General features: G+C 37.2%; 1 protein-coding gene and 2 long non-coding RNA genes across 3 annotated transcripts; 2 read left to right on the top strand and 1 right to left on the bottom strand.

Moving 5' to 3' along the window:
* LOC109189514 lies at positions 1-3,584 on the bottom strand. The gene is made up of 4 exons (XR_002055573.1): positions 3,562-3,584; positions 2,012-2,062; positions 189-281; positions 1-155 (listed from the first exon to the last, which is right to left on the bottom strand). It is a non-coding gene; the product is annotated as an uncharacterized LOC109189514 (long non-coding RNA).
* On the top strand, positions 3,386-25,489 carry LOC109189515. Its single transcript, XR_002055574.1, has 3 exons — positions 3,386-3,396; positions 12,703-12,707; positions 25,332-25,489. It is a non-coding gene; the product is annotated as an uncharacterized LOC109189515 (long non-coding RNA).
* Positions 17,324-22,332, top strand: LOC109189512 (secoisolariciresinol dehydrogenase-like). The gene is made up of 2 exons (XM_019340126.1): positions 17,324-17,435; positions 21,521-22,332. Exons 1-2 carry the CDS (start codon positions 17,395-17,397, stop codon positions 22,317-22,319), a joined length of 840 nt encoding a protein of 279 aa, XP_019195671.1. The 5' UTR covers positions 17,324-17,394; the 3' UTR covers positions 22,320-22,332.
* Positions 25,490-25,991: the final 502 nt, after the last annotated feature.

The following is a 25,991-nucleotide window of genomic DNA, read 5'->3' as shown; positions in this document are numbered from 1 at the left end:
TTTTTTTTTTTTTTTTTTTTTTCAAAAGAGAACATTAGAAATGAAGGAAAAAACCATACCACATGGCCTACAAATTGCCAAGCTGGATAAGCTGCATCTCCTGAATAACGCAACCTCAACTCATCACCAGGTACCAGTCGCACCTCATTATCTTCCTGCAAAACAGACAAGGGCTAAAAAAAAAGTACCTTTGGGAAAACAAAATATGCAACACGTTTCTTGTTGAGACCAATGTCCTAGTGAACAGTGACATTGTCTTTACTTTGCGACTCTTTCATCATCTATGATAAGTGCTAAAATGTGTTACTTTTATGGGTTATTTGAAAGTCATATTTTGCTTAATTAGAATCCTTTAGGCCTATTATGTTCTTAAAATGGCTTCATTAAAGTTAGGCACAAGGACTAACTTTGATTACATTTGATGTAAATAGCAAAATACTACCAGTTTTAGCTCATTTCAGTGATAGTTTGGAAGAAAATTCATATCTGGAGTTAGGAGTGTCCGATCGAGGTGATTCAGGTGGCCATGGATCAGCATCGAAAAGATATACAACTTTTGTGAAGACGACGAAGGTTAATACGGACATCTCGACAGTTAAAATCAGAGATGAACGCGTCAGAATTCCCAGTCACGCCCACTGTCACGCCCAATGGGAATTAAAGGGGTGATGGCGTGTATTTTAGGCTAGAAATCAGATCTGAAAAGGAACTATTCATCATTCACTTTGTAATATTCCTCTCTCTAGAATTTTAGGGTTAGTTTATATTAGAAATCTCTCCTGTCTCTCTAGGTTTTTAGCCAAGAACACTTTCAATCTAGCACGGAGAAAAGGAGATTCAAGGATTCTTGTAATCGGATCTTCATCTTTCTTTTCCAATTGTGGATAATCTAGCTTGCAATTGGGTATATCTGGATATCTAACTTCCATTGCTTTATTTATTGATTCCTCTTTGCAAATGCTTAGATTGATGATCTTGATAATGATTGGCTAAAATTCTAGTAGTGGATTGAATCTCATTTATTTGTGTGTAATATGTATTGATTCATTTGTTTGGCTATGTGTTGATGTCTTGTTGTGAAGAGACTTTGTATGGACTGGTGTGTATGTACAACATATGCTTGAGGTTTGAGTAGGATTAGGTCGACAAGAGATTGTGGCTTAATCCTAGACTTGTCTTCTTCGCATTTCCCGTCTCTAAGATCCGAGAGGACGGAGATGGGAATGAGGTGTAGACAAAGTGTTTGTTGAAATGCTCATAAGGAACGTGGTTAAGGAACGGTGGTTCCACACCTATGAAAGACCTAGTAACCGAGCGGTGAATGGCATAGGAAGTCACCTCACTTGACTAGTTCAACACTAGCCCAGACTCACCTCACGCACACAAAGAAATGGGAATTCCAATCCACTCCGTTTTCTACTTTATAGTTTCTTTTATTTTATTTTCTTATTTCCTTTGTTATGTTTTTCCCTTACACTCTCTTGCACACATGCTCTCACCTACATTCCCAGACTTACAATATACACTCCTTGCACCTGTTTTCTCTTGTAATGGACAGTGACACGTGATTATCTTGCACTCTATTTACTCCGACTTGCCATCCTTGAGTTTCACACTCGGGGATTCCATATCTCCGTTTACACTTTCCACCCCACTCAATACCGCAACATCAATCTACAATATATATATATATATATATATATATATATATATATATATATATAACAATCAATAAGTTGTATAACTTTAATTTAGTATTCAATGGGCGCAAGTGAACAAACATTGAAGAACAATGAAAGCAGATTTATACATTTTTAAAGGAACGGATTTTCCACTACATAGAAATAATCATTGAATTTAGGCACACATTTGATGCGTCCAGGAAATAAAACAAGATTAAAAAAATTAAATAAAAAAACCAGAGGACCAAGAAAAAGGGAAAGAGTAACAAAAGAAAAAATGAAAACTTCTCCAATCTCCACCCATCATAGCAAGAAAAGGAACAAAATACCTTATCATAGTCTGCTTCAAGCTTGATCAAAGGCGCAAAGATATTTTGGTACTGCAAGGAAACAGAATGGTAGTAATAAATGAAAGAGCTCTTAACAGTCTGTCTATCATAGATGTTGTAGAACAAAATTGTGAAGCAATTATAGACAATACAGGTATGATTTCACAGGGTCGGCCGGCCGAGTCACTGATGGGCCCGTGGCAGTAGAGGCCGGGCTCAGCCTCGTCTCGCGGCTGCGCTAGACTCAGGCACCCGGAGGGGCGCGGCTAGTCTCGCTCGTCCTCGGGCGCTTGGCAGTGCCGAGGCTCCTCAAACGCTGGACAACATTTTTAAATGACTCATGAGGCTAATCGGCCATACGTGTAGCAAACCGTATGTAAGCACCCAAAGAAGGTCTGCAACTAAGAAAGAAGGATGGATAGTACACGAACCCAGGTACTCGAAGCCAGTAGTAGAGGACGGCAAGGATGTCCCGCGCAGCTCGACAAGGTCGTCCTCAAATCTATTCTCCACCGAAGAAATCTCCATCGCGATAGCCCGAGGGGGAGGGGGAGGAGGAGTGGGAAGGGGTCCCCTATAGAAGCCGACCGAGGCCTCGGTGACCAAAAGGTTCGAAACAAGACGCCCCCTTCTACACCCGTAAACAACTGTAGGTGGCGAGTAAGCTCATCCATGCCTTTAGGGCACGTGTGCTTACGAAAGTACCCTTCCCAAGGTACTTTAAAATGTAGGGAAGAACCGGTGGACACAAATACGAACTTGGGTTTCCACTGCTTGTGAAAGTCTTTTATCTTCTCCAACATCTTCAGGCCAGACCGAGCCAAAAATGCCGTGAAGCCCTAACTTTGGGAAGATGACGAGTTGCCCACTACGAAGTGGAAGTGGAAAAGAGCAAGAGTGGGAGGTATATTTACTTGATGACACCTAATAATAAAAGCTGTCAATATCCTATGGGAATTTGGAACTAGCTGACCTGGATCAATGTGGTGAAAGTCCAAGACTTCCACCGTGAAATCATGGAGGGGAAAAGCGAGACCCATCTCGAGGGATGTAAGGTGAACACCAATGAAGTTAGGTCTGAGAGGTTCTAATACGCTCACTTCGAAGGGGGTGCACGAACCTCGGCGGTCGATCCCACCAAAGACCGCGCGTGGGCAATCTCATAGTCATCTAGATCGGCCCCGATACCGTTCAGGATGGTGACATCGAGGGCGGTGTAGCGGCTCGTGGACCAAGGTTCCGAAAGAGACGACGAAACTATTGTGAAGGGAGGATGCATTGCCAATGGGACTATAAATGGGTCACAAAGAGCTACAAAGGGGTTATCAATATAAGGAGGAGGAAAGGGAAACTGGTCTAAGTCTATGGACCAGTCATCACTTGACGTGAGGTCCGAATAGTCAATGGAGTGCCATATATTATCATAATCAAAGGGTTCGGCAAAAATCAATTATTGTTCGTTGCAAATGAAAGGTACCAAATGCATACAGCAAGTCCAGAATGTACGAAGTTCATAAGAAACTCTAAAAGAAGGGTGTAGAACTACTCACCCGACTAGATAAAAGGGGAGTTGGCGAGGATGGAAGAGAGAAGGAGGCCGGACTGACTTGGCGGGACTGGACTCGGCGGCTGGTCAACTCGCCGGCGCTAGGACTCAGCAGGCGACGGCAGCTTGGCTGGGCGGAGCAGGCGACGGCGACTGAGGACTCGGCTGCGCAGGTTCGACGGCGGCTCGGCTGGGCGGATTTGGCTGTGGGGCTCGGTAGCGTGGTCGGCGGCAGCACAGTGGTCGGCGGTAGTGGTCGGCAATGGCGCTACTGTGTCGCCGGTAATCCTACGAGGAGAGCAAGAATTTATTTTTTGGTGGTGTGCGTGTGGTTTCAGCTGAGAATGAGTGTAGGTATGGGAGGTGAATGCTTGTTTATATAGGAGGAGGAGGAGAGAAGAAAGGGGGAAACCTAGGGGCCATTTGGGAGTTCAAAATTCAAATTCCCCTTGCGAAAAGAAAGTCTTTATGGAGAAAGGATGTGATGCGACTTTAGAGTGCAAGATGATTGTGGGGGATTTTCAAGGTTATTTATGGAGTAAGTGGAAGAGTTGTAGTAGGAGACTCCTAAAAGTGACGAGAAGGAGCTAATTTCGGATTTTGGATGACATCAGACTCCTATTGCGGAAAAAATTCTATCCGAGCCAGGCTTGCGATTTCGGGCGTGAATTTTTGGTTTGTAATTATTGGTCTGCTATAGTACTCTGTTGTGCTGACAAATTTTCGCAGCAATGAGAGTGGGGGATTGATGATTGAATAATTACGCAGCGGATCCGGGGCGACGTAATATGGAGAAAATCAGACCCGAGACTTGACTTGACTACGCACGTGTCCGGGCAGACCAAGGAGGGGTCTGCCTCCCAAGGGACCTCGGCTACTACCCCGAGTTGGCCCAAGGTCGGCCCAGTATCGACTGACTAGAGGTCGGCCACCTCGTGCTCTTCACTTGGCCGAGCTCCAGGCTCGGCCAAGGGACGTGGTCCTCGTGTTGACCGGGTCTTGCGGCGGCGGTTGCGGTCTGGGTGGCTCCATCGCGTCCTCCGGGGTTGTTGAGGCGACATTGGGTATAAAAACCTTCACTTGTGTCTTATTTAGACATCTCATATCCTAATCACACACTTGTCTCGTTATTACATTCTCATTAGCTTTGTAATAACGTTTTATACACAATTAATGCAATACTAGTCTCCGTGACTATATTCGTATCATAATTCCAACCCCTATTATCGTTTAATCCTAGACATGTCACATTTATTCATTTATTCGAGTTAATTGATCCGGACCCCGGATTAATTAATTCCATCACTCACATTTCCACAAAGGTCTTAATTCCTATAATGTCCTTAACGACATTAGATCCAAAACTACTATTTAAGTTTCAAAGAAACATTTTCCTGTGAGCTCTCATATGCAATAGCTATCAACAAATGTTTAATCATGGTCAACTATATATGTAGTTGTGTCTAGAGTTGTAGTCCACAAGAACTTAAAATTTTGGGAGTTAATTACTGAAATGATCCATTGACTATAACAAAATTATCAATTTGGTCTTTGATTTTTTTTTTTTTTTAGAATCTTTACTCATATTTGTATACTCAAATTGATACACTATAAGTTGCAACTTATTTTTTAAACTTTATCAACTATAAATAATGTTATTTAACTTTTGATCCGTACATCGTACGGGTGAAATACTAGTTATTTAATAATGTGTATAGTACATAATAAATTTCAAATAATTAGATATAAATTATAATACGTGATAAGTTATTCGATAAAATTTTTTAGCATTATGATTGTAATGTTTATTTTAGATCATAAACCCTAAACTAAGATTACACAAACCATGGCTTCAACTTGCAGTGAACTGCTGATGTACATAGAACGTACTATACAACTTCAGCCTAAACCATAAGTAACCAGAGCATCCTCATCAATGAGAACGCACCTTTGAATAACGGTTGCAGATCTCTACCATAAATCAAAGATTTACACGTTGAATGTTAAAAACTCGGAAAATAAGAGCATTGTATGTGCTAAACTCTATATGATGAAATAAAGGATTCCCTAGCAGCATAAATCATCTCAAAGCTGTGCTCATCTTGCTGCTGCATGTTTTTCCCCTTTCTTAGCTTAATAAGTAGTCAGGGCCTTAATGGTCTTTTTCTTCTTTTCCCTGGCAGTTATAACTGCCTATATAGCTATTTGTGTTAGTTGTTCATCATACGATTTTTTCCTCTCTTTCACAGTGTAATATCAAGAGCTTTTTCCAGCTCCTTCAATGGCATACATTCTGTTTCTCTTCTAGCTTTGAAGCTTTCCAACATGGTATCAGAGCACCATCGGATTTACGCCGCAGTAGTCACGGCGGAAACTGAAATCGGTGATGAGAATGGTGGCGAACAAGCTATGTCGTCAGATCAAATTCCGATGAACCCTAGCCCTGTTCAGCGTGTGGAAGAGTTCCACGATCCTATGTACTTGCATGTAACGGAGAATCCTAATCTTGTGCTCGTCTCCCCTCCTCTATCAGAAGTTAACTATGCGACTTGGAGCAGGTCAATGAGAATTGCACTCGAAGTTAAAAATAAGTATGGATTTGTTGATGGAAGCATAGTGAGCCCTGGAGAATCTGATCCTAGGTTTCCGATCTGGAGAAGATGCAATAATATTGTATGTTCCTGGCTTTTTAAATCACTCAGTCCTACGATTGCAGAAGGAGTGTTGTATTTCGAAGTTGCAGCTAAGATCTGGAGTGTTCTTAAGAGAAGATATTCTCAGGTCGATGCTCACAGAATTGCAAAGTTGCAGAATGAGATTTACAGGTGCACTCAAGGTAATCTTTCAATTAATGAGTATTTCACGAAATCTAATGCTCTATGGGTGCAAGTGAATGCTATGAGGCCAATCCCTAAGTGTGAGTGCGTACCGAGATGCTCTTGTGCTCTCATCAGTAAAATTCAGAAGGAAAAACAGGAAGATCAGATTATTCGTTTCCTAGAAGGACTGAATGAAGAGTATGAAAACATTAAGTCCGGAGTTTTGGTCATGGATCCTATCCCTGTCATGGAGAAGGTTCTCAACATGGCACTGAAGATGGAGAGAAAGCTTAGAAACTCTGGCATTATGAAGAACCCTGATTTGATTCAATCCAATGCTGTACAAAACACAACTGTGCAGAACTCAGATGATCAAACTGTTGTGGCTGCTGCAACTTCCTTCAACAAAAGGAAGTTCAACAATAATTCTGGAAAAAATGTTCCTAAGTGTACGTTCTGTGGGAAGCTAGGACACACAATTGAAAAGTGTTACAAAAAGCATGGATTTCCCCCAGGATGGATTCCAGGTTACAAATCCAAGGATAAACAGGCCCAAGATTCTCAGCAGATCTCAACTGCCTCTGTGAATCAAGTTGGAGATGTAGGCCTCACTGCTGAACAGTTTCAAAGTCTTGTAACCTTGTTGCAAAATCAAGGTCAAGGGAGTTATTCATCCAACAATGCAGCTGTGACCCTGTATAACACTGGAACCAATTCAGATTGCAGAAAGACTGCAGAAAGGCACACTGAAGGCAAGTTTATTCTTAACCCCCATATTAATACAGTCTTAAATTCTCCTGATGTTTGGATCTTAGATTCTGGTGCAACAGACCATATTACTTGTTCCTTGGACTATTTTGAATCTTATTATGGTGTTCATGGGGTGTTAGTGAAGCTACTTAAAGGGGAAACAGTTAATGTTACACATATGGGGGACATTAGGCTTCATATGGATATACTGCTGAAAAATGTGCTGTTTATTCCATCCTTCTCATTCAATATTGTTTCTGCTAGCAAACTGGTAAGAGAATTAGGCTATGAGATTATTATTGGGGCTGACTACTGTAATATCCAGGGCCATCTTGGGATGGTGGATGGTTTTGCTAAAGAGAACGGAGGATTATACCTGATCTCCAATCCTCCAGTCAGGCAGGAAGCTCTTCTTGTTCAATCTGCAAGTAACATCACTGAAATGGCTTGTAATAGCTTATCTGCTGAGATATGGCACAATAGGCTGGGTCACTACCCAATGAATAAAATACAAATGTTGAAAGGAGTGAAAATCCCCCCTTGTACTACTTTCGGATCTACTTGTGATACATGTCATTTTGCCAAACATAAGAAGTTTCCTTTTCTACTTAGCAATAACAAATCTGAGAAGTGTTTTGACTTGATACACATGGATATTTGGGGTCCCTTCTCTGTGGTTTCTCTTAATGGAGAACATTATTTTCTAACCATTGTTGATGATCATAGTAGATATACTTGGCTGCACTTAATGAAGCATAAGTCATAAGTCAGATCAATATTTCATAACTTCTATAATTATGTTCTCACTCATTTTAATGTCAAGATTAAAACTGTCAGAACTGATAATGGGAATGAGTTTCTGATGGGAGCATTCTTCAATGAAAATGGGATTGTCCATCAAAGATCATGTGTACATACCCCTCAGCATAATGGAGTGGTAGAAAGGAAGCACCAACATGTTCTGAATGTAGCTAGGGCCCTGAAATTTCAATCTGGTCTTGTTGACAATTTTTTGGGTCATTGTGTTTTGCGTGCTTGCTTCTTATCTCATAAACAGGTTGCCCACTGAAGTTTTAGATGGTCAGACTCCCTTCCAGATATTGTATGGAAAAGATGTTGACTACAATCATTTAAGATCCTTTGGATGCCTATGCTTTGCAGCTACTATTTCACAAGGGAGGAACAAGATGCAAACAAGAGCCAAGAAATGCATTTTTTTTGGGATTTCCTGCTAATGTGAAAGGATATATGGTGTTTGATATCATTGACAAAATTGTTTTTGTTTCTAGGAATGTGACTTTTCATGAGCATATCTTTCCCTCCAAGGGACAACACTCAGGGACTGTTTTTGACATTGCTGCATCAGGTAGCCTTGGTCCTCCTCTTCCCTTGATTCCAACATATATTGAAGCAGATTCTACTATGTTAGATCAAATTGGCAGACATAATGACAGTGAAGTGATCAGAGATACTTTTTTGAATGACCATTCCACAGAAATCCAGCCTGAGCAACAACAAACACCAGACATCCGTGTTGAGCTTTCACAATCCAGGAATTACTCCACTGATCATGATCATGTTCATGACACACAGTCACATTCTGTGAGTGATCTCAGAAACACTGATGACCAGGTTGATCAGCAGCAACCTAGGAGGTCTATGAGAGCAAGGAATCTTCCTTCAAAGCTACAAGATTATGTCTGTCAGACTGTCACATCCAACAACACCAATGCCAGAACATCCCCTCATTCTATAGGGAAGTTCATTTCTTATCAAAATCTACCTCTTACTCATAGAATCTGTGCAGCTTCTATTTCCTCTTCTGAAGAGCCACAGTCCTATCAAGAAGCTGCGCTGCATTTGGAATGGAGACAGGCCATGGAAGCTGAAATAGAAACCTTGAATTAGAATAAAACTTGGATCTGAACAGACTTACCAATTGGCAAATCTCCCATTGGTTGTAGATGGGTGTATAAAGTGAAGCATAGAGCAGATGGCTCCATAGAAAGGTATAAGGCCAGGTTGGTTGCAAAAGGCTACACTCAAAAGCTAGGTGTTGACTACATTGAGACCTTTTCTCCTGTGGCTAGAATGACCACAATCAAAACCTTTTTAGCTGTGGCTGCTATCAAGGCTTGGAACATTCAGCAACTTGACATCAATAATGCCTTTCTGCATGGAGACTTGGAGGAGGAAGTCTATATGGTATTGCCTCCTGGTTTTCAGAATGGTAAGTCAAATCAGGTTTGTAGACTCATGAGATCATTGTATGGCCTTAAACAGGCAAGTAGGCAATGGAATGCCAAGTTGACTAGAGCTTTACAGGTGCATGGCTTTCAGCAATCATCTGCAGATCCTTCTTTGTTTACTAGACAGACAGGAACCTCTTTCATTGCCTTGTTGGTGTATGTGGATGATATCCTGTTGGCAGGAACTGATTCTGCTCAAATTGATGAATTAAAGCAGTTATTGGATAGAGAGTTTAAAATCAAAGACTTGGGTCATTTGAACTATTTCTTAGGCATTGAGGCCTTTAGAACTGATGCTGGAATCAACATTTGCCAGAGGAAGTATGCTATGGAGATCTTAAAAGAATATGGCTTTTTGGAAGCCAAGCCAGCCAAGACTCCTGCTGTCACGGGTCAAAAATTAAACAACTGTGATGGGGTTCCCCTTGAACAACCTGAGATCTTTAGAAGGTTAATTGGAAAACTCTTTTACTTAACCAATACTAGACTTGATATATCATATGCTGTGCAGCAGTTGAGTCAGTTTGTGGAGAAGCTTAGGGATGTTCATTTGATGGCAGCTCATAGGGTGTTAAGGTACTTAAAAGGGGCACCTGGAAAAGGACTATTATACTCTTCTAATACATCTATGAAGCTGCAGGGCTTTTCAAATTCAGACTGGGCAACTTGTGTGGATAGCAGGAAATCTGTGACTGGATATCGCATCTATCTTGGGAATTCATTGATTTCATGGAAAACCAAGAAGCAAGCAACAGTCTCTAGATCATCTTCTGAGGCAGAGTATAGGGCTTTGGCCTCAACAACTTGTGAAATACAATGGTTGTTGTTCCTGTTAGCAGACTTGAAGGCAGAATTCACCACTCCAGTGACTTTGTATTGTGATAACAATTCTGCCATTGCTATTGGTGAGAATTTTGTTTTTCATGAACGCACTAAACATATTGAGATTGATTGTCATGTGGTTAGGCAAAAGATCAATGAAGGAGTCATCAAGCTTCTTGCTGTTTCTTCATAAAATCAGACTGCTGATGGTTTCACAAAAGCATTGGCTAAACCTTTGTTTGACAAATTCCATGATAAGTTGGGCCTTCAAGACCTTCATGCTCCAGCTTAAGGGGGGGGGGGGGGGGGGTGATGAAATAAAGGATTCCCTAGTAGCATAAATCATCTCAAAGCTGTGCTCATCTTGCTGCTGCTTTGCTGTTGCATGTTTTTCCCCTTTCTTAGCTTAATAAGTAGTCAGAGGCTTAATGGTCTTTCTCTTCTTTTCCCTGGCATTTATAACTGCCTATATAGCTATGTGTGTTAGTTGTTCATCATACGATTTTTTCCTCCCTTTCACAGTGTAATATCAAGAGCTTTTTCCAGCTCCTTCAATGGCATACATTCTGTTTCTCTTCTAGCTTTGAAGCATTCCAACACTATACCAGTTTGATTCATGCGATGAAGAAGAAATATGGGTTGTCACAATTTAGAAGCTATATATTCTCCACGGGCAACCACCTTCCAAGGCTTGTTCCACCACATCTTCCACTCTCTTTGCCGGTATAATTTGTTTATACAAGGATACAACAAACACAAATTTTTGTTCTGTATAGGCAGTATCTTACCTCGAGACTCGAAAATATGCTTGCTGGGGGGCAGAGATATCTTACCTCGAGACTCGAAAATATGCTTGCTGGGACTTCAACTAAGTCATTGGTTGAAAAAAGAAACCAATGAGGTCACCAAGGTTACCTCGGCTGAGGGTCCATCTTTGGGTATGACACCAGCCGGAAAATGGATATGAATATCTCTGCCCCCTAGCAGATCATGTTCTTCGGCCATGGATAACTTGAGTTGAGTTAGTTGCTCTGGCACGTATCTGTGACCAAAGAAATAAACAATAAGCTCAAAGATCATGGAACATCAGATGAGTAAAAATTGACAACAATGTAGAAATCAAGCTAAATGAAGCAATTAAGAGGGAGGGAGTACTGAAATTTTTTCCTATCCTATAGATCAGAGTAGCAATGATATTTCAAATAAATTCATACATGTAAAGTTTTCAAATGATATATACCAAAGCAGGGGCTAAAATTTTAGTGTCACCCAAACAGAATAAATATCATTCCCCTTATCTGTGAGTCAAAAAAGAGTGAAAGAAGGCCTCTTTCAGCACTTCCAGTAACTTCAATTCTGTTCTAAAGAATTAAGACAACAATGAAATATCATAGCCTAATAAGCCTTGCATTAAAAGCAACATGATCATGATTCATTATTAACTAGTTAATCCAACCATGGAAGTGGCCTCAACAAATTACACCTCCCCTCCAAATGCTGTCCAGATCAGTCCAATACTCGAGGAGTATTAACTCTCTCTGATGTCTCTCTATCACCATATCTTGCAGGCTACACAAAAAGTTAAACACCGGCTTCCCTAGTGTATTTTTGGATAATGAGTCTTACCACACCCTTTGTTAAAAAAAACATGTACATTTAATTTGTCATTCAACAGTTTGAAAAAAATGATGATTATCTAATTGAGTACTTGACCGCTTGATACTTGTTGAAGCAGTGTGCAACCTTTTTACAATTCTGATACTAATCATACTATGATGATTGATAACAAGTAATGACTGCAATACCTCAGGAATTTGAAGCTAATCAGAACTTAAGCCATTCTGATCAACAACTCTTGGAATTAAGTACAGCATGGCTATTTTCAGCTTTTCTTCAGGTGTATACCCAGGCAATTCAATGATTTCCATTCTGTCCAAGAGTGCAGGGTGAATAGTTGCCATAAATGTGACCTTTGAAAGGTCAAATGGTGCATTTAGGTAGCTATATTTTGAATTAAAGAATCAAGAGAAAGATGCATGATATGATAAATTATTGGCACCAATTAAACAATCTTTTTCCTATATATGTATGCATTAACTGAACTTTTGACATAAACGGAACTCAAAATCACATTGCCAATAGTTGACATTTTTTTTTTTTGGATTTGGGATTGGAGTTTAATATTCATCCTCCTCAGAATGTACCGAAAAGAGAAATATGACAAGCAATATGAAAGTAATTTAAAATTCAATCCATATCTAAAGGCCAACTTAAAATCACATCAAAATTTAAAAAGAACACTCAAAACACTAGAAATGGAAGACTAGTGTTGCATAATTATCAGGATAATTATGAAAAGTAATTCAAATAAGTAAATGAAAGGCCTTTCAAAAAAATTAAAAAAAAAACTGACGTAAATGAAAGGATACTGGACATTGAAGGTCCTATTCTGTTCAGGATCAAGGACCTCCAGTAGTGCTGAAGCAGGATCACCCCGAACTTCAGAACCTGTTTTGTCAATCTCATCTAGCAGCAGTACTGGATTGGAGACACTTATTCTCTGATAGAAAGAAAAAGAGTTGTGTGAACCTTTCACCTAATGAAAAGGCTATAAAAATAAAATGAAAATAATTATACATATGGTTTTTGTTAGAGGAATAGGGTATTTGTTGAGAGAATCACTCTTAGCACTAGGTTTGGATGTTTGAAATCTGTGGCTAAGATTAGCTCTTGTCTTGTATAAATAGCTCTGCTCTTCCTTGTACATATACATAACATATAGTAATACAAGTTGAGTTCGTTGTTTAACATGGTATCAGAGCCTAGTGGGCATTGATTGGGCAGGGAGGCGACTTCACCGGCAGGAGGTTTGCGGCGAATGGCGCCTCCACGCGCCACCGCAGTCCAGAGGGTTCGACACCACGTGCAGGCACATGTGTTCTATTCCGGTGTCCTCTCCGGTTAGGGCGAGTACTAGCGGGCTCGTCTCTGTGAGTTCAAGAGGCCTGGGATGGTGATGGAGGCGCTTGAGGCCATTTCCGGTGACTTTTCTGGCAAAATATTGTCTTATTCGTCTCGTTTTGGTGAGCCCATTTAGTCAAAGTATGGTTGGTTTAACATATTAATAAGTCTTGAGCTTTGTGTTTGGTTTATCATAGTTTGTCGCTTGTTTTAAATTAATTTGGTATGGGAGCAATGCTAGGGCCTGAGTTGAGTTAGTGCAGCCTGTTCAGTATGAGTAAACATGGGTGCTGCAGGGGTGGGCAGCACAAGGTGCTAGGAGTGGGGCAGACCTAGCATACGCCGCAGGGAAGCCCGACGGCTGAAGAATGATATAGGGTGAATCAGTTTGTGTGCATGCACCAAGGAAACGCTGTGGTGTGAGGCAGCGAAGGTGGTTCGTGGTGAGACTGACATGTGCACTTTGGTGTGGCAGCGCAAGTGGTTTGTGGAGCAAGAGATAGGTATGTTGTGGTGTTAGGCAGCCTGGGTAAGGGTGTGGGGTGTGAGAGGCAGGTGCGCTGTGGTGTTTGACTTGGTTTTGGCTCCGTAGAAGCTTTGTTGGTGCGACAAGGTGTATTGTGGACTGATTTGGCACAACGTGGTTCGAAGATTGTTCGAGTGGTTCAAGACTTGGGCATTAGCCTTGGAAGTTATGAGTCTAGGTGTGGAGTCCTATGGTTCATGTGATACATATGTAACAAGTTGGATACTCCAACTTGAGGGGGAGTGTTAGAGGAACAGTGTGACACCCCAAAAAATTATCATTAAACGGAATTAATCATCCAATTAATTCTGAGTTTCCCTACAATTCCCTTTCCAATTTCCTTGCTAAAATAGTTGAAGAACCTAAATTGACTAAATTCCTTAGTCAATTGAATTAGTCAATGGAAAATACATTATGCTTTATGCCTTGTACCTAGCCTTTGATGTCTTCCTAACCATTTTGTAGACAAGGGAGGCTATTCTAGTCTTTTTCCAACTTTTACTTAGCATCCAAGATATTTCCCTAGCACCACCACCCTTGTATTTCCCACATTAGGCAAGAAATCCATTTCTCTCTATCTTCTCTCTAAACCTTAGCTTCTTCCCCAAGCTAGACTAAAACCCTTCCCCCCAATCTTGCAAGGAATCCACCAAGATTCAAACTTTCATCCACCAAAACCTTAGGAAGGGTAAGTCCTAAACTTGGCTAGTGTTTTTACTTAGTCTTTTCTTATCTTTATCTATGTTTTGTTGTCTTGTTTGGGTTTTTGGTTGTGTTTGGGAAGATCTTGAAGAAGAAGACCTCCAAGAGGAAGAATAGGAGTTGGTGAAAGTGTTCTTAGACTTAAGAGGTAACTCATGTTCTACAAAACCTATTTTATACTTGTTATTGATGATTTCTTGAAGATCTATTGATGTTCTTGATGATTCTTGAGTAAATTTGTGCATAATCTTGTGTTTATGCATGTTAGAGCTTGTGATTAGGGTTCATAAATGCTATTCTTAGAGCTATTTCATGTGTTCAAGTTCCTTTGTTGATTGATGTGAGATTTTGGGTGTTTTGGACTTGAACTTGGACTTCATTGCAATTTTCCCCGAAGGGAAAACCCTTCTTGTGCAGGTATACCAGCGGGTACACAGGCGGGTGGTGTGCCACCCGCCGGTCTACCCGCTGAGTACAGGTTGTGGGCAGCGGGGAGAGTCACGGGTGGTTGGCCACCCGTGGTTCCACCCGCTGGTACTAGCGGGGGGCGTGGCGGGTGGTTGACTCCCACCGTTCCACCCACTGGTACGTGATGTTTTGGCCTCCGTTTTGTTGAACCGTTGTGCAATTGTGTGTCTCCTTTGATGTTTTGTATGTCTAGAACGATGTCCTAAGTAACCATGATAGGATTTATGAGTCTTGAATCATGATTAAGGTCCAACTTTGTGATTCGTTGGATCAATGTGAAATCTTTGATGTTCGTTTGAACCGTTATATTTATCCTATTGATTTTCATGCTAGTTACGATGTTGTTGGTACTAGTATGTGCTTGTTCATTCGTTCTCTATGAAAATTGGTAATTTGTGTTCACCAATCATTGTAATTTTTGGATTGAAGTCTATCGTAATTGTGTCATTGTATTGAGTGTTCCTTTCATGCCTCTCCTTGAAGTCTTTCGATTGAATCTCTTGTTGTAAGGTTGCACAAATGTTGTACTCTATTGATTGTTCCTTGATTAGGCTATTATTGAGCCTTAATAATATATGTCGATGACTATGTTAAAAGATTGAAATGATTGGCGGTAATGAGCTTTGCTCAATTGATTGGTGGTATACTATCACGTGATAAGTACTATATTATTAAGGACATTGCGTATGTCTATGAGATCGGTGGTATTGATTGGCGGGGAGCTAAGTCTCCACGGAGGGACAAGGTCGGATTGGAGTATAGGGTGGCACTTGGAGGTACAGGTTGGAACTGAAATAAGGATGGAGCGGTGTTATAAGGTTGGAACCGGACATAAGGTTGGAACTTGTCATTGATTGTGATCCTTGACTTTCATTTGCTTATGAGCATGTATTGATGTTATCTATTGATTGATGTTGATTATCGTATCTTGTTGATTATCATGTTGTCCTTATCATGGTATTGATCTCTTGATTTATCGTATGATGGTCAGTTGATTGAGAGAGTTCTATGATGAGTTATATGTTGTCTCTACTCCTTGTTTTAAAGCTAGTGTTGCTAACATTATATCTATGTATCCCAAGTCTCAAAATGATTTCTTATATCTATATTATAAGTACTAAACGCGTAGTAGTGGGTTACTTAGCATTATTCGCTAACGGGTGCTACCCCTTATGTTTAACAGGTACAGAGTAGTTCGGTCTTGAGCGCGCTAGAAGAGGATGTTGTTTAGCGTAGCTTCCCTTTTTGCTCTTAGCCTAGACTTTGTGGCCTATGTGCCTTTAACGCTAGACTTGTGAACTTTATGTTGGATTTTTGGGATTAAGTACTTGAAGTTAGCCTGTGCATCTAACCTCTTAGTTAGATGTGGCATAGCATTCTCGATTGACTGTTTAGCTTCTGCGACCTTTTTACTACTTAATGCTAGTTTAATCTTTATCTCTAAGCTTTAATTACCTTTGTTTAGTACGTAAAAATCGGGGGTGTTACAAATAGGGTATTAGTTGAGATAATCACTCTTAGCCCTAAGTTTGGATGTTTGAAATCTGTGGCTAGGATTAACTCTTGTCTTGTATAAATAGCTCTGTTCTTCCTTGTACATATACACAAAACATATAATCTGTGGCTAGGATTAGCTCTTGTCTTGGCTAAATTTTACTCTCTGATGTTGCAGATTCTGGTAAGTTAGTTTTTTCATGTGGATCCCAATACAAGTGTCTACATCAAAGTTTTGTGTGCGAGAGTACAAGTTGGGAGTACAAAATGAGAGTACATGTAGCATTTTCCTAACATATATGTGGTATGGATGTTGATTGTTTGAATTGGTTTAACTACCAACGACTGACAAATTATGTGGACCGTGGTCCACATAGAACTACCAACGACTGACAAATTATGTATGTGGACTGTGGTCCACACAACTGTGTGGACTACGGTACAAAACGAGATCGTTGAATTTTATAAGTTAAAATAATGTACATTATGAGTTATAATAATGTATTTTATGAGTTCAAATAATGTATATTATATGTTAGAATAAAGTACATTAGGTACAGTGTTAGAATAATGAAATTTGTGATGTAAGATAATGTACTTTATGAGTTAAAATAATGTACATTATGTTTTAGATATACATTATGTAATATTAAAATATATATTGCAGTGTATCACGTGAAAAGAATTTACGCAAAAAAAAAAAAAAAAAAAAAAAAAAAAAAAAAAAAAAACACATCATTTTTAGACTATGATCAACACAACTGTGTGCACCCTAATACTTTCACACTGTCCAGGCACTCAATAGTCAAATCACGAAATTTCTTTCATGTGTAATTGAAACGATGAAAAACAGTATTTGAAGTTCAAAATTGACAGGCTGCTTTTGTTGACTTCAAGTAAATATATACATTACTTTGAGATAAAAGTCATGTTAACAAGTTGGAATACACTTACCTTCTCTGCTCATCAATTAATATAAATGAGGGCACATATAGCATTTCAATTACCAACAAAGCCGAGTAAGCCACAAAGGAGTTTTGAAGTTCATGGCTACCCATTCTTCTTTGGTTGCACCACTCGCCAAGAGGTAATCACATATTTAATTATTAGAATTTAAGTTCCATTGATGTGATGTGATATACGATTATTGGTGTATATATATATATATATATATATATATATATATATATATATATATAATTCCATTTTTTACCCTTGATTTATAATTGTCACTCCACATTAAGTCTTCTTCAAAACATCCACATTTGGTCCGAGTATTATTATGGAATAACCATTTTGGGCTTTCCGTCAACAGAATCGATTAAATAGCGTTAAATATAAGGACAATTTGGTCTATTCAATTCTAAGTGTTAAGTCTTTTTTATTTTATTTTTTTGTCAAAGATTTATATGTATAATTTTGTTTTTAGTCATTTTTTTAAACATCTCTGTTGATCCGGACGTTATTGTGGCATGACTATTTTTGAGCATCCGTCAGTAAATATGTTTTAATGACATTAAAAATGACGTTATTAAGCAATAAGCACTCAAAATCTTCGTTTTTTTTTTTCTTGTTGGTAATAGAACCATAAGTCATGTGGATTTTATTAATTAGACTTATGTATAGATTTAAGGTTTGCCATGAAGTAGACTAGCGATTTTTCTATATATTACAAGGCATTAAGGTTAAATTAGTGACTCGTTTTATGAACCCTTCAAAGTTTAAATCAAGTGGTTGGAAACATGATTTCTGTCTACATACCCCGATGTTTGTTCACCAAATGGATAAAAATCAGGGGATTTGCAACGATGATTCAAGTATAAAATCTCAAATATTAAAAAGAGTTAATTTCAAAAATAGTCTAATCCATTGACTATTAGTATTTAACAATTTTTATCTTTGATTTTCAATTTGACTATATATGGTTTCTTAACTATTGATTTTGTTTCATATTTTTTCTTTCAATTAAATATCTATTAATAAGTGTTAAATTTAAAGGTAAGAATATAAAAATTGACTTGAACTGTAAAGAACAAAATAGTTTCATAACCTTCATATATTAGGTTTATCATTAGTGAGAATGTGAAGAACAAGTTGATGCATAATCCAATTTAGACCAGACTACAACAGTTTCTGTCACAAATTTGAGGCGATTATGTCCTTTGTTTCAACACCTTTAAATAAGCACATTTAGAAAGACGATTTTGCTATCGAATTTTTATATTCTTCTCTTTAAATTTAACACCTGTAAAATGACTATTTGCCAGTGGATCAAATCTGAAACAAAATGAATAGTCACGTACACATTATGTTTAAATTGAAAGTCGATAATAAATATTGAAATGCCAATAGTCAAAGACCATTTCTGAAATTAAATCTATTTAAAAATTTAAGTTGACTAATTTAATTGTACAAAAACTAATATAGTATTTAAATCACAACCAAAAACTATTTTAAAAAAAATTACAACTAGTTTACCTCTCCTTGTAATCCTTATGTATTGGTTGCACATTACTCTCATCACTCAAAATTTTACAGTGTTAATAAAATTTGATTATTTGAAATAAAACATCAAAAAAAGGGTCATCAGTCATAACAAACATGTAGTATGGTGTTGGTTGTTTGAATTGATTTATCTACCAACAACTGACAAATTATGAACATAGAACATGGTACACATGATTACACACTTACACAGCATAATTTACCACTATTTGGATCATGTTCCACACAATATTTATTTCCAACAACCACCGGCCCTAATACTTTCACACGTACTGTCCAGGCAGTCAATCGTCAAATCACGAAATTTCTTTCACGTGTAATTATTGAAACGATGAAAAACAGTATTTGAAGTTCGAAATTGGCAGGCTGCTTTTGTTGACTTCAAGAAAATATATACATTACTTTTTAATCTTGATGGATGGATGAGATACATCCTCACTTTTTACATAAAGATTATGTAAATAATATATATATATATATATATATATATATATATATATATATATATAATTAGGTTTGATCTGACTTAAATCAATGTTTAGGATTATCAAAAAAATTTTTAAAAAAATATTGTGACAATTTGATAATTTTTGTATTTAGGTCAAAGTTAAGTTGCGTGGTTTTTCCTTTTAAAGTGTGTGGATTTTTTTTGTTTAAGGTGCGTGAGTTTCGTGCTTAAGGGACGAGGGTTATGTGCTTAATGTGAGTATTTGTTGATACTTAAGGTGCGTGATTTTTTTTTCTTAAAGTGCATGATTTTGTGTTTAAGGTGCGTGTATTTTGTGCTTAAGTGTCATGTTTCTTCTTTTCAAGTCTGGAACAGAACAGAAGGTGGAAGAGGGTAACGAGCACTCCTTGCCCGCCACCCTTCTCCCATTTGAACTAAGGGGTCTGAGTCACGAGTATCCCAGACCCCTAGCTCTGACCCTCAAGAACAAAACTTTTGAACTGAGGGGTTGTTAGACTCCTAGTCAGAACCTCAAGAACAAAACTTTTGAACTTAGGGGTCTGCCAGACCCCTAGCTCAGACCCTCAAGAACAAAACTTTTGAACAAAACTTAAGTGCGTCATTTTAACACTTAAGGTGCATTGTTCTAACACTTAAGGTGCGTCTTTGTATCACTTAAGTGCGCCATTGTTATAAACTGAAGGTACGCGATATTAATACTTAAGGTACACCATTTTAACACTTAAAATGCGTTGTTCTAACACTTAAAGTGCGTGTTTCTATCGGTTAAGGTGCGACATTTTTAGCTTATGCTTCTTTCTTCCAGACACGTATTTTTTTATTTTTTATTTTCATTGATTTGAGCTGTTGGGAACATCCCCGCACCCGAACTCATCCTTTTATATATATATATATATATATATATATATATATAGAGAGAGAGGAGGGTTCAGACAAACTACATATATAAAAAGTAAAAAGTATAGACAAACTACACCATCCATCTTAATAAATTAAAATGTAAGATCTTGCTAATACTATATTTTTTAATTTTTAATAATTATAAAATTGATGAAGTATTATGAACGACTGAAATTGTTGTTCAATTTTTATAGGAATACCATGTTTTTATTTTGTCTGACTATATATATTGTTTTAAAAAGATATGGGGACCCCAAAATTGGATGGCCATATATAGTAATTATTAGTTTTAATGGGCCCTCAATTTTTGAGGACAAGAGCAGTGACCTGGACATATCCTGAAATTTGCCATTTACCAAACAGTAACACTGGCCATGTTTGATCAATTGTTATACTATGAATGAATCACGGTTTATGTTGTATTATATATATTAATCTTTGTTCAAAAATTATGTATATGTAGTTGATATGTTGTAGTATACTTTTAGTTTATATACTTATAAATTGAAAGCACATAAGATATTAACTACAACACATAACATGTTAACTACAGACAAATAATATGCTAACTGCACATCCATAATATCAGAGGCGGATCCCGTATGGGGGCAGTGGAGGCAACTACCCCCACTCACCCCACTCCATCCCCACCCTCATCCCATATATAATCCTTGTATGTATATATGTATACGTAGTGTAGAATTTATTATAAGTGTAGTAAAATAGAAAATGGTTAACAAAAGAGGTGCTAGATTAGTTGGCAAAATATTAATGTGGTTTCAACTTTCAACACATCTTTTTTTTTTTTCAATATTATTAATACTTAATAGTATAAAATATTAATAATGAGTCTATTATATAAAACTTTTTTTAATATTAATAATGAGATGTGTGATTTATAATGTTATTTTTATTCAAATTATTTTATCAAGTTAATTATGTTTCATATTTTGTTATGAATATTTTTATAAAGTTTTGATGTGTTTTATTTTTCGTTCATATCTAACAATATTTATAGCTATACTTCTAAGTGTTTCATTTTTTTTTCAAGCTATCTCTTTTATTTTAATGTTTGGCCCCACTGGAGAAAATTCCTGGATTCGGCATAATATGTTAAATGCAAATACATAATATTTTAATAACGTATTATATGTGTGTAGTTAATATACTATGTGTTTGAAATTATTTTTCTATGTCATGTTAACTTCAATATATTTACATGTGCATAAATACATGTTAGGCAGACCTACCCTGATCCATTTGTATAATTTGCCATGTTTGATCGATATAATTTGCAGGCTTGGAGGCAAAGTAGCCGTGATAACTGGTGGTGCGAGCGGAATCGGTGAATGCACGGCGAGGTTATTCCTTAAGCATGGCGCAAAAGTGATCATCGCCGACATCCAGGACAATTTAGGCCAATCAATCTGCGACGAAATAGGCGACACAGACGCCTTGAGCTACGTCCACTGCGACGTGAAGCTCGAAAAGGACGTCGAGAACGCGGTGAACGCCGCCGTCTCCAAGCACGGCAAGCTCGACATCATGTTCAGCAACGCCGGCGTCGGGGGAAAGCAAGACACGCGCATCCAAGACTCTGACTACGACAACTTCCGCCGCGTCTTCGACGTCAACGTCTACGGCGCGTTCGCGTGCGCCAAGCACGCCGCCCGAGTGATGACCCCGGCCAAGAGGGGCAGCGTCATATTCACGGCCAGCGCCGCCACGGTCACGAGCGGAGACTTGCCGTACGCGTACTTGGCGTCGAAGCATGCGGTGGCGGGCATGGCGAGGAACTTGGGGGTGGAGATGGGGAAGTATGGGATCAGAGTGAACTGCATTTCTCCGTTCATGGTGGCGACGCCGTTGCTTATGAGTGGGCTTGGAATGGAGGATAAGGGAAAGGCGGAAGAGTTGGCGTGTGAATTAGGCAACTTGAAAGGGGTGGTGATGGAGGCTAAGGACGTGGCGGAGGCGGCGGTGTTTCTCGGCAGTGATGAATCAAAATACATAAGTGGGATTAATGTTGTGATTGATGGTGGATATAGCACTACTAATGTTGCTCCTAGAGAAACCTTTAAGAAACTATTTTCTTGAGGATTATATACTTTTTTTTAGTACTGCAATGTTATTATCTCATTCTATTTTTTTTTTTTTTAAATTTCTTACTCTTTTAATATTAAAACTCTTTATATTCTTAGGATGCCTTTTCTCACAGATCCTCGTCTATGATCTGAGACAGCCAGACAGGTAGGGCTCATCATACTATGACATTTTTTCAAATTAATAACAGTCAATTAATGCAAGATTAGTATTACATTTTTTTTTTAATTTCTATCATAAGTATTGCATTTTCATCAAGACCTAGCCCGTTTCATGGATAAACATCCACGAGATAGTCTCACATGAGAATCATCTAAAATCCAACACTGTCACACGAAGAGGTGAATATTAATAGAAAGGGAATTTAGGAGATGTAACATTACACTAATTAATGAAAAATAATACATATCCTAAAAATAAGTTTAATTTGATTTTCATTCTCCCTAATTATGATTGGTTGGAAAGTTATAAAAACCGAAAAGTCAAAAAATAAAATTAAAGTGGCCTTATAGAACCAATATCAATCAACTGAAAAATTATATCATGGTCTAGGGTCCATGCTGCATCATGAATTCGGGTTGATAAAAAACAAAATAGTGCAAACTCAAGTATACACCATGAATCATATTTCACTTGAATTGTAATGTGTACGTTTAATAGTATTGATGAGATTTAACCATGATATAGGTATGGTAGGGAAATATTATAACATTAATTTTATAGCATGTGATTTATTGCTTATAGTCCGTATCTGCGCTTGTACATCAGGCATGGCAAATATAATTATATAAACAATCACTAGTACAGATATGAACATCCGCTACCCTTGTACAGTGCTTTCTGCTACCCTTGTACAAGGGTAGCGGATCTGGGGGACGTGGAAAGCCTTGATGTTTCCGTGTCCCTTGTTTAAAACACTGCCCTCTTTTTTTAAAATAATACACTACCCTTGTTTAAAGAATGGGTAACCTAAAGTCATATTTTTTTGCTCTATTTTGTACTAGTGCATATAATTGTAGTATAAATACTTCCTTCAATTTCATGGAGTAATATACAAATATATATATATATATATATTATATATATATATATATATATATATATATATATATATATATATATATATATATATATATATAAAATTCAAAGAAAAGAAAAAAATTTACGCATCATATATATATGTGTGTGCGTGTCTGTGTGTGTACTGTTGCTGCACATATATAATGTGTAAATTTTTCTCTTTTCTGTGAATTATATATATTGTACTATTGCTGTGCATAATATATATGATGCGTAATTATTTTCTTCTTTTTTTTTTATACTACAGAAAAGAGAAAAATTTATACACATCACATATATTATGCGCAAAGCTGTGAATAATATAATGTTGATGTACGGTTGCTGTGAATACAAATGTGTATGCTTTTGATACAATAGGTCCTACTAAGTTTCTTTGATTTGAAAAGATAAGGACATAGTGTTATAAAAGTGGAAAAGAATACATAAATTAAAAGTGTTTACAGTTCTGCATTCATATATGAAATTAGCTATTAGACCATTAGTTCATTAATTAATTAATACAAAAATGGAATATAATGTTTTCTTCTAATTAAGTTTTACTAGCCATTGAATGGGGAAATCTTTTGACCAAGGATTGAAGGCGATGAAATACTTGCTCCTGTTCCAAGGAAGATGACTGGTAGACCAAAGAAAAAAAAAAGCTTGAAGAAAATGAAAAAACCAAGCAAAAAATGAGTGAAGAGTTAGAAAGTTGTCTAAGGAAGAATTATGACATGTCAATTATGCAAGAGAAATGGACATAACAAACGATTTTGTCCTACATTGTCAACCCAACAAGCAGAATCTGTTGGTTCTTCTACTGTTAGAGGAAGAGTGATGGTTCTTATGCTGTTGGAGGAAGAGGAAGACCATTGACTGCTGTGAGAGGGAGAGTGAGAGGATGAGGGAGAGGAAGTGGAAGAGGGACAGACTTGTCTAAGGAAAGCTTTGTTAGAATGTCAGGTAAATTAATTGAACATAATGCGGATTTAAATAAATCATGTAGATGGCTCTTAGCCGTTTATGATTAATTGACAATGCTTTCTTCTTTTCTGTAGCTTGCGCAGAGTGAAGCTCAATGGGACCATGAAGGCAAATGAAGATTGATGGAGTCACTTTTTTTTTTCTCTTTATTTATTTATTTATTTATTTTTGTTAACTAGCTGGTGTTTATAGCTACTATATATGTATGATTTTGTTTTTTAACTAGCTAGTAGATTATGAATTGGGAGTTTATTTTGTTTTGTTCTTCGCATTATATATATATATATATATATATATATATATATATATATATATATATATATATATATAAATGAGAGTTTGAAATTGATTGATCAGATGTAACAGAAAGAGATTACAGCAGATGAAAGGTAACTGACTAGAAACTCTCTTAACTAATAGAGAGCTTCAGTCAAACTAATCCTACACCACATAATTACATAATACAAAGACTATATAATATAACATTTATTAACAATATATATATATATATATATATATATATATATATATATATATATATATATATATATATATGTTATATTTTATATTATTAGTAACTTCATTTCATTTTTTTTTTTTAATTTCACTTGGTTTAGTTGTTGACCATCTAAATGGTTTTATATGGATGAGTAAGCAATATACATTTAAAGCGCTGATGGATATATTTATGTTGGAAAATACTAATTAAACAAAAAAAGTTAGCATTTCTATAAATTAGGAAAACTAGAAAAATACTAAACAAAAAATTAGCCAAAAAATATAAATTCTCGAAAAAAAAAAAGAAAATTGAAATATTAGAATTGAAAATTTGAAAAAGTATAAATTATGAAAATAAAAAGAAGAAAATTATGGTTTTTTTAATATAATAATTTTTATTTTTTAAATTTTAAATATGTAAATGCTTACATGGACAACATAAGGTAACGAGAAATGCCACATCAGGCGCCATGTCAGCAGGAAGATATGATAACCTGCTAAAAGTTCTAGGTGATTTTTTTTTCTTGATTTGCGGCTTGATATATACGATATGAAAGTTCATGGTGCGGGATGAATAATCAAATATGGTTCATGGTGCTAGATGACACTTTAGCCAAGTGTAAATTATTTTATCCTACACCAAATTACACCAAATTGGTTATTGCTATTGACAAGCTCGATCTAACAACATATCTCTCCTTACTTTATCGGTAATCAAAACAGGCACTTCAATTACTTCCCTAGATAATTAACAACCCTAAACAAGCCCTTAGGATTTAATTAACTATCAGCATTAAGAATTAGAAAGACTACCAATTCTAGCCAACAGACTCGCAAGCTCAGTCCATTTAAACTAGACTATACATCTCCATAACATAAGATTGAAATAATCAACTATGTTATTTTACGACTAAGGTTTAGAACACTTAAACAATTACGGATTTAAGAATTCGAAATGACAATTTACTGGATTGAAAATTGAACAACGGATCCTTTTTGTACAATTAATCAAAGTAGTAATGTCAAGATAATAGAAGGCATATAAATAATGTAGCATAAAAGAAAATCAAAGTAGATCTCACAATTCTAAAAGAACCAAAACTTCAATTATTCTTGAGTTGGAAA

Source organism: Ipomoea nil, unplaced genomic scaffold (genome assembly GCF_001879475.1).
Source record: "Ipomoea nil cultivar Tokyo-kokei standard unplaced genomic scaffold, Asagao_1.1 scaffold1558, whole genome shotgun sequence".
Lineage (NCBI taxonomy): Eukaryota > Viridiplantae > Streptophyta > Magnoliopsida > Solanales > Convolvulaceae > Ipomoea > Ipomoea nil.
This window is presented reverse-complemented; position numbering and strand designations above follow the sequence as displayed.